At 26.2% G+C, this 13,751-nt stretch overlaps 1 protein-coding gene across 1 annotated transcript; it reads right to left on the bottom strand.

The window, feature by feature from the left end:
- Positions 1-4,937: 4,937 nt before the first annotated feature.
- LOC145835740 (transmembrane emp24 domain-containing protein 1-like) lies at positions 4,938-12,540 on the bottom strand. The gene is made up of 6 exons (XM_082943448.1): positions 12,368-12,540; positions 11,561-11,658; positions 9,570-9,753; positions 6,687-6,764; positions 5,916-6,005; positions 4,938-5,397 (listed from the first exon to the last, which is right to left on the bottom strand). The coding sequence occupies exons 1-6, from the start codon at positions 12,530-12,532 to the stop codon at positions 5,347-5,349; spliced, it is 666 nt and encodes a 221-aa protein (XP_082799574.1). The 5' UTR covers positions 12,533-12,540; the 3' UTR covers positions 4,938-5,346.
- Positions 12,541-13,751: the final 1,211 nt, after the last annotated feature.

Here is a 13,751-nt window from a genome sequence, read left to right as displayed (position 1 = left end):
GGAATTTAAATTTTAATAACGATTAAAAGCACAAGATTGTTCAAATTTTTAATAATTACGTCACAATTAAAATAAGCTACACCAAATTCAATTAAATTTTAAGCTCATTTCATTAATTACAATTTTGCTTAAGCAATGTTTAGTCTGTAAATTATCTAGAAGAAAAAAGAAAGCTACATACAGCTTTGATTATTATTATTATTGTTGTTATATTGATTTTAAAACTTAGCTAAAAATTTAAACTCCTACTAAAACTCAGTCTTAATATTAAAATTTGATTTGTTTAGTTTCTTAAGTAAAAGTTTTTAGTAATAATTTGTTTTTATTTTAATTTAATTGTTTAAATGCTATTTTCCATGACTGTCACATATCTTTTTTTAGATTTATTTAAGCACTGACGAGGTCTTTGACCGAAACTTAGTTTGCAAAATAAATTTTTGAAAAAATAAATATATTAGTTTCATGTATTAAAAATTCAATATAACTGTTTTACATTTAATAAGTTAGTTTTTTATAAATAGAAATGTCAATAAGTGATTTATCAAATGTGCTACAACAAGCTATAAACAATTGTTTTGTTGATACACCTTACCGAGCTAAAAGTGTAGTTTCAACGACTATTAGAAAATATTCCAAGTCCTAAAGTTTTTGACAGCAGTTGCCAGATTTAAAAAAAAAATCGTAATACATTGATAAATACCTTAAACCAAAAATTTGATATACAATTATCTAACCTTATGTGGCTTTTGCTGTAGATTAAAAGTAAAACAAATAACTTTGTCCCAGCAAGCTGATCTATTAACAAAAAGTTATCATTGAAAATGGAACAAAACATGATAAATAACTTGCTTTTTATACAAAAAACCAAGCAATAATCAACGATAAACTAATACCAATCTTTCAGACGCTCAATAATATCCACTGCTAAGCTGGCAAGGTTGCTTCGCACTTTGTAGATGTTAAAATCGAAAACAAACTTTAGCTGGGTCGCTTTCGCGTGGTAGGAGTAAAAATTTTTCACGTTGCCGAGAATGACTCCAGCGTTTTTTAAAAATAAACTACTGATCAAGCAGCCCTACGTGCAAGTCTCGCGAGCAATTGAGGTTGTGTAAAACAAAAAATTTTCCACTTGATTGAAACTCCAACGTTCTTACAAAGTCACACAGCACATTGTGACGTTGCAATTCAACAAGATTGCACAATCGTTTCGAGGATTCTACCAGCTCGATAGAGTTGTGGTGCAAATTGGTTGCTTGGTAACCATTGGGCTTGCTTTTTCACAGTCAGGTTTTAAAAGGAATAATGCTTATTTATAATTTAACAAAAAAATCTTAAATGAAAATATAACAATGAATTTGAGGTTTACGCATAGTCTCACAAAAAGTAAAACTTTTACTACAAGTAATAAAATTTTAATATTTTTAAATATTATTAATATCAAGCTCAGTCAAACACAAGCATTTTAAATATAATAAGAACCTCATTTGTACAACTGCATGGCTTTTTAAGACTAAATAATAACTACTATAGAATAAGTACAATAAATAACAATAAAAACAATAACAAAAAGCTATGAGTTGTTATGGTCAATCAAAAAGCCTTAAACAATAATCATTCATAATAAAAAGCTGAGGCACAAAACGTTTCATATACCACTGAACCAATCATTTAAACGTAGTTTTAGAAAATTAAACTATTGTGTTGAAGTATAATTCATTTATTTTTCAAAAATTAAAGCAAATCTTCAAAAAGAAATGAGTTTTGTTTTTAAATAAAACTAACGCAGGGGAGAGTAACTTTTGTAGTTATTACTAACTAAAAACTGCTATGTGATAAACGTGGAATCGAGATCAAGCTTTTCTAAACTATTTCTAAAAACGATAGTTTCAACTTAATTCAAACTGCACAAGTTGTTTTCAATTTAAACAATACTTAGCCAAACACGTAATTTTGTTGGTCGGCCGTACGGTACATACCTCTTAAAAAACTTTAAGTTTATAAGAACTTCTAAGCGAGAATTTTGTGTTTTTATATGTTGAAGATACTTTTTATGTAAAAGATAGTTTTTAAAAGGCTCTGTCGCCCCAAATTTGATGATTTTTAATTTTAAGTAAAATAATACAATAATCAATATTTTTGCTGGTATTTTATTATGCAACTAACCTACAAATGTACAGTTTAGCTTCAAAGAAATAGAATTTTCTTTAGAAGTAATAACTTACATTTTGTTTTTAGTAGTTCTTTACGAAAATAATAAGTTATGTTTTATCAATTGATGTACTTTACAAACTAATATATAAAATAGAATGTAAAACAAGTTTTTAAACTGTTTTTTAATTAGAATTAGTTCTCCAAAAACTCAATCTGGATTATAAAAAATTAAAATATCCTTCCCTGTAGTTTAAACCTGAATAGTTATTTTAATAGTAATATGAATATAAAATGTTGTTACAGACGTTTAAATATTAATTGTTTTTCTTAAACATAAAAGATTAACAAGCATTTATTTCAAAGAACCTTAAAAAAATAATAAAAATCGTTTATAAGATACTTTAACAATAAATATTTTGTAAGAAGAAGCATTTGTGTTAATTGCGGGTGGGTGTCACTTTTGCACGGCGACTCTTTTGCAGAAGCGTCACTTTTGCACGAAGGGTAACTTTTGCACGAATAGACAGTTTTGCACGGCGACTCTTTTGCGCGAGGGGACACTTTTGCATGGCGTAACTTTTGCACAAGTTTAAAAAATAATAATTTTTTTATTATCTTAAATTAGTTTTTTTTTCACTTTTACCACTACTCCTAACCTTTACCTTCGGTCGAAATTTTTTTTTTTAACATATTTTTATAATTTTTTTTCCTGTTTTTTTTTCATAATTTTTATTAGGTAAATATATTTTTTCTATCACTGTTATCCCTAACCCTTACCCAGTCAGTATTTTTTTTTTGTTTTTTTATTAGTTTGTTTAGTTATTTTGTCTATTTTTTTTTGGTCGTATTTTTTCTTTTATTTTCTATCTATATTATGACTGTTACCACTAAAGAACCCTAACCCTCGGTCGGTAATTTTTTTTTTATTAATTAGTCTTTTTATTTTTTTTATGTTGTTTTTTTTATAGTTTTATTTTTATTATATATATTTTTTAATCTCGTGCAAAAGAGTCCCCTCGTGCTAGAGTGACGCTCATGCAAAAGAGTCGCCGTGCAAAAGTGACTCTCGTGCAACAGCGATCCGTTCATTGAATAAGGTTTACGACTGAAATAAGTATTAAAATATATTTTAAATATGACAATTTAAACCAAATACATAAAAGTACTGTGAAAATAAACAATTGGGTGACAATTATAACAAAAGCTTTGATTTTACTTTTTGCACACCAGTTACAAAACCTTATAAAATGTGTAAATTTAAGCAATCAATATTGAAGTATACAATTATTTGTTATTCTAAAGAAGGTTTTGTAATTTGTTAACTACAACTTTTAACTTAAAATTAGTCGACAGAAATTATTTATTTTACTTATACTAAAGGAAAACCTTTTAACTCAGTCTTCACGTTGTTAACTACTAATAAACATGTTACTAAAATTTTTGTTTATAATTATATGTACGTCATTGTATTAATGATACAAAAAATAAACTAGTTTTCAAATTTTACCTGCAGTTTCTATGCTTTAAGCATATCATCAGAACAGTAATTAATTTATTAGCAAAATTAAAAAAATAACAAAATACACATTATGACGTGTCAAAAAAATTAGCTAGCTTATTTTTAAAACAACTTCTGCACAAGTTAATTTAAGTTTTGTGCTGTTTGCTCAGTTTAATATTTTTTGTTTTATTTATTACATATTTTGGTTATGAAGAAAGGGTTGCTGTATTTGTTTTCTTCAGCGAAAATTTTTAGTTTTGTATTTTTATAAGCTACATAAATTACATGTTTTGTTATTTTTTGTTTAGTTTTAGTTCTGCAGAGTATTTAAATATTTTTTATTATAGTCTTTGTTTGCGTTTTTTGGTTTCCACATATAGTTTAATAACTCAGTGCTATGTTTTTTAATTTATTTTTAAAACTTGACTTATGATAACTCTATCTACTTTTGAATGTTGTGCTAGTTAAAACCACGTAAAATTTTGTTATGTTATTTGTTTTTATTGCAGCTCGGTAAATTAGGTTGCTTGCTAAGCAGTTATTGTCTAAAGGGCATTTTTCTTTCCTGCAGTTGCAGGTTTTTCTTGCTGTTTGAGGTTGTTTAATGTTTTGTTATTATGTTTATAAATTTTCGTTTTGAAATTTACCATGTAGCTTAAATAAATTTTAATATATTCTTATTAAAAATTTTGATTTGTAAAGAGCAAAAAAAAAAAATGTATTAAATTCCTAGTTAAGGTATAACACTTTTTTATTTATATAATGATCATAACTGAGCTAAAAACCAAAAACTATCAATGAAACAAACAAAACAGATACTATTTTTTAAACTTCAATAATGTATGTTAAGAGGACAATAAACAGTAATTTGTTTTTTTGTAGTTAACTTTTTGAATAAGTTTTCTTTCAGGTTCAAACTTGTAAAAACAAACCTGGAAAGTTTAATAACTTACTTACGGGAACAATATTATTAAAAAATGTTGTTATAGACGTGAAGAAAACACTAAAATAGTTATTTTTGATAGAAATTTGCTTTAATTTAATCTGTAAAAACAACTAATTTAAACTGCAGTAATCCCTACTGATTTATTGCATAAATGACTTTAGAAAAAAATCGTATACAAGTTATTATAGAACCTTAACAAAATATTTAGTTATAGACAAACAAACTTAACTTTAAAAACTAAAAAAAAAACATGTATCGTAGTTTGAAAATGTTTACTTTTTAATTTAACTCAACAAACTTTTAAGAGTTATGAAGCTTAGAATTGTTTTATTTTACAGTAAATTACACACGAAGAAAAAACCATAATAAAAACTAAGTATTTGCTTTCTTACTTTACCAACTTTAAACTGTAAATTTCAGTAGAAATAAATAACAACTTAAATTAATAAAAACTATCAAAAATAAATATGTCAATAAGTTTGTAAAATAAATATTCTCAAGTACTATAGAAGCCTTAAAAAGTGTAATTAACAATTTCCACAAGTGTAATATAAAGTACTATTTGTGTTGACTGCAAATTAAAAAAGTACTGCTTTTAAAATACTAAAAAATATGATACAATTAAAAAATAACTGGATTTTTACAACTGCTAAAAAGGACTTTAAGAAAATACATTGTTATAAAATGTGTACTAAAAATTTCAAAAGTACTGCGAATAGTAATGTGATTTTATAATTCTCAACACTTTTTACGTTCTGACTTTCTTATCATCGCTGAACATATTTTTGATCATGTACATCTGAAAGAAAATATTTAATTAAATGTACATATATATATATATATATGATTCATATTTATTTAAATAAACGTACATCTGAAATATTTTTTGTTATAATTTATAGGTGGTAGTGTAAAATTATCAGCTATTAATTATACATATTAAAAAAAATAACTTTTTAAAAATAAAAAATTTTAAATTATTTTGTAACTCAGACTGTAGCAGTAACACAAATTGTAAGTTTTAATTTTTTTGATAAACTTTACATACGAAGCAGGAATTATTGTCTAATTTACAGCTTGATAAGTTATTATGGTATTTTAAAACTTGTAAGAAAACCAGAACAACTAATAAAAATGATATATCTGATAAAACTAATTCATAAATAAAAAAATTTCTATATTCCTTCGCATCCAAGAGATAAACAAAACCAAACAAAACTTAATAAATTCTACCAAGCCTGCAGTTTATACAAGTAAAGTAATAATTTTACAATTGCAAAAATTTTTGCTTATTAATTTATAATGGAATATTCGAACCTGCAAAAAGAAGACGAGGAACATGACAACCAAGTATATACCCGACCAGGTGTTGATGCGCTCGAAGTTCCTCTCAACTATTGAACGATCCTGTGTTTATATGTAAAACTTGTGATATTGTAAAAAGTACTTAAAGGAGGCCTTATCATGGTTGCCACAGATCAAGCTGAGAAAAATTCCCTGACTTTTTTCAAAACCCCTTATTTTATCCTGACTTTTGTCATTTTTTTCAATTTTTTCTGACTTTTCCTTATTTCCTGACCATGTGGCAACCCTGCCTATTATAACAACTATTTTAAGCGTGTTATTGTTAAATTTGCTAGTGTTCGATTTTGTTAAAAGTCATCACTTAATAAACTTTCTACATTCAACAATTTAGCTATCCTGAAAAATTAAAAAGTTATGTAAAAAATTAATTAATTTAATTTTAAAAGATTGCATACTTTTAAAAAACAACATTTTATAAACTTATTTTAACAGTATTTGATAATTATTTAACAAGGTATACCACTCAGCAAGCCTGAACAAAGAAATGATGATCGTTTTAAGTTCCACAATTTAAAAACAAAATAATTTATCAATTCATTATTTTCAAATTCAAATTGGTAAAAGACGTGTAGAGTACTTTTAATGTAACATTTCTAAAATTTGTTCAAATAAATAACTTGCTCTTTTGTAATCAATACTGTAGCAGCTTTTAATAATGTTGAAAAATCATAGTAATAACATAAACGTGATATTTTAAACGAACGACTATATTTCAAAACATACTTTAGCTTCGAAAACTCTCAGGAGAGATTGGGTTTGGATTGTTTTGGCCATGTTGGTCTTGATGGAGTCCATTTCTTCCTGACAATTTGGTTTATTTTTCGTTTAATAATTATAACTTGATGTTAACAACAGTTCAGGGTTCGTGCGCGAAATTCCTTTTCATTTAGCCTGACAGAGACCTATTTAGCCTGACATTTTTTCAAAGTAGAAAAAATCACCTTCAGAAGGCATTTTGGGTATCGGGGGGTCTTAATTGGCAAATTAACGCAATAAAAGTATTCACAAAACTACTTTTAAAGAAAATAAAAATTTAAATGAATTATTTTTCAACATCTATCAATCGCTTACCCAGCAACTTGAATATTTTTAACTGGTCATTATAATTTCTGCTACAATGAATTTCATACCTTTATTAAATTTTGGGGCTTAGTTACATCCACCACTTATCACCCATATACAGGGTTCGTGTCAATTAGTACTTGAAATTCGTCAATTATAAGTCACTTGACTAAACCAGAAGCTTTTATTAAAACAGAAATGTGAATAAGTCTGTAAAAGAAAAACAAAATGTAATTAAACACATCTCTCAAAAACTTTATGTTATCATTAAAGCATCTTAATTTTTAAAATAACTAATTAAACTAATCATGATATTACATAAGTTATTTCAAAGAATCCTTTTAAACGAATACATAAAGATAAGTATTAAACACATGATATAGACTCTAAAACTTATCTTTTCATTAACAACATAATTTTTAAAATAACTACTCAAACTAAAAAAACAGTTTAAGCTCTTTATGTTATAAACTTGCAAATTATGATTCTACTAATTATGAAACTTATATCTTTAAGCTAAGTTTTAGTCTTGTGAATATCTCTAATAACTTTGAATAAACAGAAAATAAAATATATGAACAAACTGCTAAGAGTATTAATCTAAAAAGTATTTGGTATAAAGCCTTTATTAAAGGAATTAAAACAGTTTAACCAACTAAGCTCTGAAAAACAAAGCTCATGTAAACAAATTCAGACAAACAGCTAAGTTGTTGAACTAAACTGTAATGTTTAAACTGTACTTTTTTATGAATTTTTATAATTATGACGTGTATAATCCACTAAAAACAAAATAATGAAGATTGTTAAAATTATTTTAGAGATTCAACAAAAGGTTTTAAGAGTTTATTTTTACAAATACTGACTGATTTTGTCTTTAATAACTAAATCTTTATTTAGAAATAAATTCACATCTCAATTTGATCTTAATTTAAAAAATTCATGCATTTGAACTGACAAAAACTGAGATTCTCAAATTTTTAAATATAAAAACTGATTTAGCCTGACGTTTTTCAACTTTTTTCAAAAAAACTGATTTAGCCTGACTTAGCCTGACGCGCACGAACCCTGACAGTTATTAATATTGATAATTAAGGCAAAACATATTTGATTTCAATAAAAATGGTTTATCAATAAAATTTTTGTAATACTGATAGTTTTAAATCTGTTTTTATAAAAATTTAAAACACGTTTAATAATTTATGCATAAAGTTGCATTCATAGAAAACATTATAACTATAAAAAGTTTTTGCTTATCAAATAAATACTTTAAGTAAAAAATACATATAAAGCTATCTAAAAAAAAAAACTTTTTCGGAAGCTATTTCTAACAGATCTCTTAACCTCAATGTTTTTTTAAAAGACAATCATTTCGAATATTTTTTAAAAGTGAAAAAAATCAGTCATGTTAGCTGTATTTTTAAAGGTAAATAAATGTAGCTTAATAATTAGTTTTACCAAAATTAAAAAAAAAAATTGAGTAAAGCTATTTAAATAATATTAAAAAAAACTACACATTAAATAAATAGTTTTGTGAAAAAAATTAAAATAATCTAAAAGAATTCTTTTAAACTTATTAACAACTTATCAAACTTCTAAATGCAGTTCAATATTTATTTTAAATTAAACAAACTAAACTGTTATTTCCTCAAACACTTTAATACGTGTAAACTTTAAATTCATTCGAAACTTCACACATTTTTCACGAAACTTTCATATAATTTTTATTTAAATCTTGTAATACTTGTACAAAATAATTATAAAACTCTCTCCCAAACCTCCACACTAGACTGTTATTTTCCTTAAATACTTTCAACAGATTTCCAAACACATTTCACAAAATGTTTATATACTTTATATTAAATTTGTTTAGAACTTTTACACGATTTATATCGAAAAATTCCCACAAACCTCCATGCTGGCAAGTAATCCTAATCACATACTATAACACATTACCCAACAGAACAGAGACTTATCAATTAAGTTTGATAAAGCGCAAAAAAAAGCCTATATAAGTTTATAAAATTTATACAAACCTCTACACCGGCTAATTTATCCCCATGACCTTTATCTCATACAAGAATACTATTTTAATATACATATATATATATATCAGGGGTCGTCAGGTCAAAAAAGGAACGTTTTTTATGTGCTTTAAAAAAAACATTTAAAGATAACTTTTTTGAAAAAAAAAAAAGGCGATAGATTATTCTTTTTAAGATAACACTAAAACTTGATTTTTGTTTTTGAGAATATTAATTTATTCAACTAGTTGAAAAAAAAATGTGGCCTGCAGTTTGCCGACCCCTGTAGTCGCCCGGTTGCAAGTCCTCGAATCTGTCAGATTTATAATCATGGTTGAATTTTGGTTGAAAATTTACTCAAGCCTCTACACCGGCTAGTTTATCACCATGACCTTCATCTCAAACAAAAATAACATTTTAACATACATATGTATATATATATATATATATGCGTGACCTTGATCGGGTTGCATAAACAAAAATATTATTTAAATCAAAATATATATATATACGTGTTACGAACCTCCATGCTGGCCAGTTTATCGCCGTAGTCCTCGTCCGGCTGCACGAACGACTTCCAGTCCTCGTCCTCATCGTCCGTTTCGTCGGCGTCCAGGATTATTTCGAAGAAGACCGTCTTGGAGGAGATCCTGCTGAAGCGGTTGCTGAAGCAGATCTCGTAGTCGCCCGGTTGCAAGTCCTCGAAACTGTTGGATTTATAATCATGGTTGAAGGTTACTTGAATATGAATTTTATGGTCATAGTTTAGTGCAGTGGTATTCAACCTTTTCAAAATCTGTGTACACCAAACTACGGAAATATAAATTCTGTGCACACTAGACTACAAAAAGTATAAATAATTATAAAAAAAAACTTTTTCATACTCATGTTTTGCGTGTCTTAACATACAAAAATGTCATATTTGTCAGATTTATAATAATGATTGAACGTTGCTTGAATGTTAACTTTATGGTCATAGTGTAGTTTACTGGCTATGAACCATAACAAACTTGAACATAAACAAAATAAAAAGCACTTAAGAAGGCTAGTCTTCATAAGATAGGTATGACAATTATTGGTTACATTTTGTACTAAAGAACATATTGATCACCAACAAGTGAAGAGCCATGCACAAAATAATAATGTTAGAAACTCTATGCTTGAGAAATTTATTTGAAAGTTATGAAAACCTTAAATCACTTTTTCAACCAAAAAGAAAGATTTCAATGATGTATAAAACAAAATGACATTTAACTACTTATATTTTAAATCAAAGAATAACTGTAAAAAGTAGTAAACACTTTTTAAAAAGGACTTTACAATAAACATTATAAATAGTATCTAAGTTCAATTCTGGAACTACCTACATCTGGAAAATCTTGACTCAAACATCTCACTCTATGTGGCTGGTTTATACAGCTATATATAAAAACATTCATCAGATCAACTTGCTTTCTAGTTGACTAATCTTATACTATTTGATCTTCAACTAAGGGAACAGCAGTAAAACTGGTATTCCATTACAGAATATTTTGACTAAAAAATACCTCAAAAGTATCAAAATAAAAAATATTATTAATCATTTAAGTTGTCTATTCTTTGGAGGTTTACAACCCATGGTTGCCACTGATCAAGCTGAGAAAAAATTCCTGACTTTTTACCAAACTTTTTCTGACTTTTCTTTTTTTACAACCTTAGAATCGCCCAGTCGCAAATCCTCGAATCTGCATAAATGTTATTGTGTGTCTATGATTGAGAGAGCTCTTAGCAACTTGGGAGGACTGCACAGGTAGGAAACAAATAATAAACATTCCAAATATTAAATTATGCTACAATGTTATTCCTTTGATTGAATAATACATTTCATTGAAACATGTTAACCTAACTGTGTTATCGACATTTATTATTTTGTGCCAGTTTTCTATTTTTACTATAAAAACCATTTAAGCAGCATAAAAAGACATTTTCATTTATAAATATTTTGTCAAAGATAAGTTGTTAAATCTGTGAGCAGTAAAAATTAAAAAACTATCTAAACTCCTGGTGTATTAAAATTTATTTGAAAAATAATTTTATTGTTTATCTTGATATGACTAATTTAGTTATAAAAAACAATTTAAAAAACTATTGTTTATTTTAAGTATGGGTTAAATATCTAGAACAGGATATAAAACTAGAAGTTGCAAGGCAAAAGAATACAAGCGTAGAGGTGTAAAAGCTACTTAATATATTACAATTTTTCAAATTGAAGTCTGAAATAATTATTTTTTATTATAGTATTTAGATTTTTACAACTGAAAACAGCAATTTATCAGGAGTTTTAAAAAACTTAAATTATTTAAACCTAAACGACCTAGTTAAAATAAACTTTATATCTGTTTCTATTAGTTCACAGACCATAAAAAACCTAGTCTGAAAAAATTATGACTCATAAAGATAAAAAAAAATAAAAAAATGCATTAACAAGGGTTACTTTTACTAAAATTGACTGTAACTAAATAAAATGTTACTAACGTGTGCACTGCATCATTCTTTTTACTTTCAGCCATCAGAACTTTACCATCTGGATTTGCCATTCTGAAGTCAATGTCCAAGTCTCCTCCTGCAATTACCTGTGTTTAAACTTGGGTATTAGTTTCAAATGAACTAGTTTATGAATTTGATAGAGTCCTACAATTTTTGTACCCTGCATTTTAATAAATTTAAAAATTTGTTAAAACAATTAATAAAATTATATGTTTTGACTTTTATAAAAGAAACAAAGAGATTTTAACTATATAGATGATTAATAATATTCTTATTTTTTAAGATTTTATTAAACAAACTAATTAACAAAAAAATAATGTTAGAAAAATAAATTTATTAAAATAGTATAGGAGGAATACTAAAAAATTAAAACATAATAAAAACTTTAATTGAATTCATAATTTTTGCCACACAGGTAGTGAACTATTTATTTAATCAACTAAAACTAATATTTATACTCAAACTTTTTTTTTAAGTACTTTTAATTTACTTAAACAACTTGTTTAATTAAGATAGTTGTTGCTTTTAAGAAAAAAACAAAAACAGTGTAAAAAATTTTTTTTAACCTTTTGTATATATATTCTAAACATAAATTTTAATTTTAACTAATTTCAACAATAAAAAACATAAATTTTATAGCAATATATTTAATACTAACCAAAATGTATATATTATTAGTAATAAAAATTTCTATATATATATATACTTTTTGCCAAGTGATCAAAAGTATAATAATTATGAAAGCATAGTTGCAATAAATGTCATTTTTTATATTTTCAAGTTTAGAAGCTCAACCTGATATTCAACTTCCATGGATTTTTCCTTCTTGATTGGCTGGTAGAAGCACTCCACCCTTCCGGCTGGAACGTGGACGGTCAAGTCGTGGTCCATGAAAGCTGACACCACGCAGGTGCAGGACAGCACCGCTGCCAGCAACACTACCAAGTTTCTACTTACCATTATCTAGCTTGTCTGTTTGAAACAAGGTTTTGGAATATTTGTTACAGTTGAAAAGTTTATTAAATAAAAAAGTTAGGTTAAATTTCTGTGTAAAATTAGAGTCTGATACAAATAACTTCTATAGTCTTTTTAAAACATTACACATAAATGCACTTTTTCAACAGCTTTTATTTATTTTTCATATAATGTTATTTGTCTTCAAGTTTGCGTTTAATAGCGTTTAGTCAACAATTTAAAAATAAACTATAACAATTTAATAAAACCTCTAAAGTCTATTTTGATAGTTTGTACCACAAAAGCTCCTTTCTATATACTACTTGTTAAGAATTATCATATTTTTAGTCATGAACATTTATCTGTGCTCTCTTAAAATTTTAAGATTTGTGCCTACTAAATTTCATGACAAAAATTAGATAATTTTCTTTTTTTCTAGTACTTTTTATATAGTGCAAATAATAGTATTGTCATGATTGCCACTCTTTGAAGCAAAATAGTCATTCTTAGCAGCCAAAAACTAGTCTGAGTTTTTATAATAATTAAAACTTTAACTAATATGAGCTGAAAATAAAACAATTGCTTAAACAATTAGACATGGTTGCCACTCTTTGTTTAAAAAACTGTCCTGATTTACCAAAAACAGCTTAAATTGACCTTAAACTTGAGTCACCCTTCGTTTTTTTTCAAGTTCTTTTAAAATGTATTTTTGCCTCTGGGGCAAACTACTTATAACTTGTGTTCATTCTCTTTCTTAACAGTTGAAAGGAAGGTTGTATGTGTATGCTTCTGCATTAGATGTTCAATAAACTTATGAAAAACACTGTTTTCAAAGATTCAACATTTAAAAGTTTTAATCAAAATTTGTGGATAATTTGAAATAGTAATTCTTTTTTGAAATACTAATTGACTAACTTTAATATTTCTACATGAAGTACTCACTTGAATGCATATTTATTAAGGGCATAGGGAATATGCAATTTTTTTTTACTAAATTAAAGTTGGTGTTTATATTAGAGCAAAAAGACTAATTATAAATCAGTTTTTACAGAATTTAAAAAGTTTAATTAGTTTTTGAGATATAGATGATTTTGTTAAAGGTTTCCTATACAAATGTATGTACCACAATTTGTTTATTGTCAATTTTCTCAAAAATTTACTTAAAATCAATCTTCTCTTTAATTACTTGAGCTAGAGACCTCAAATTTCCAGGAAACGTTCCTTT

Source organism: Thalia democratica, chromosome 5, assembly GCF_965202585.1.
Source record: "Thalia democratica chromosome 5, ktThaDemo2.hap1.1, whole genome shotgun sequence".
NCBI lineage: Eukaryota > Metazoa > Chordata > Thaliacea > Salpida > Salpidae > Thalia > Thalia democratica.
Note: the sequence above shows the minus strand (reverse complement) of the source record. Positions and strands in the feature narration are given on the sequence as shown.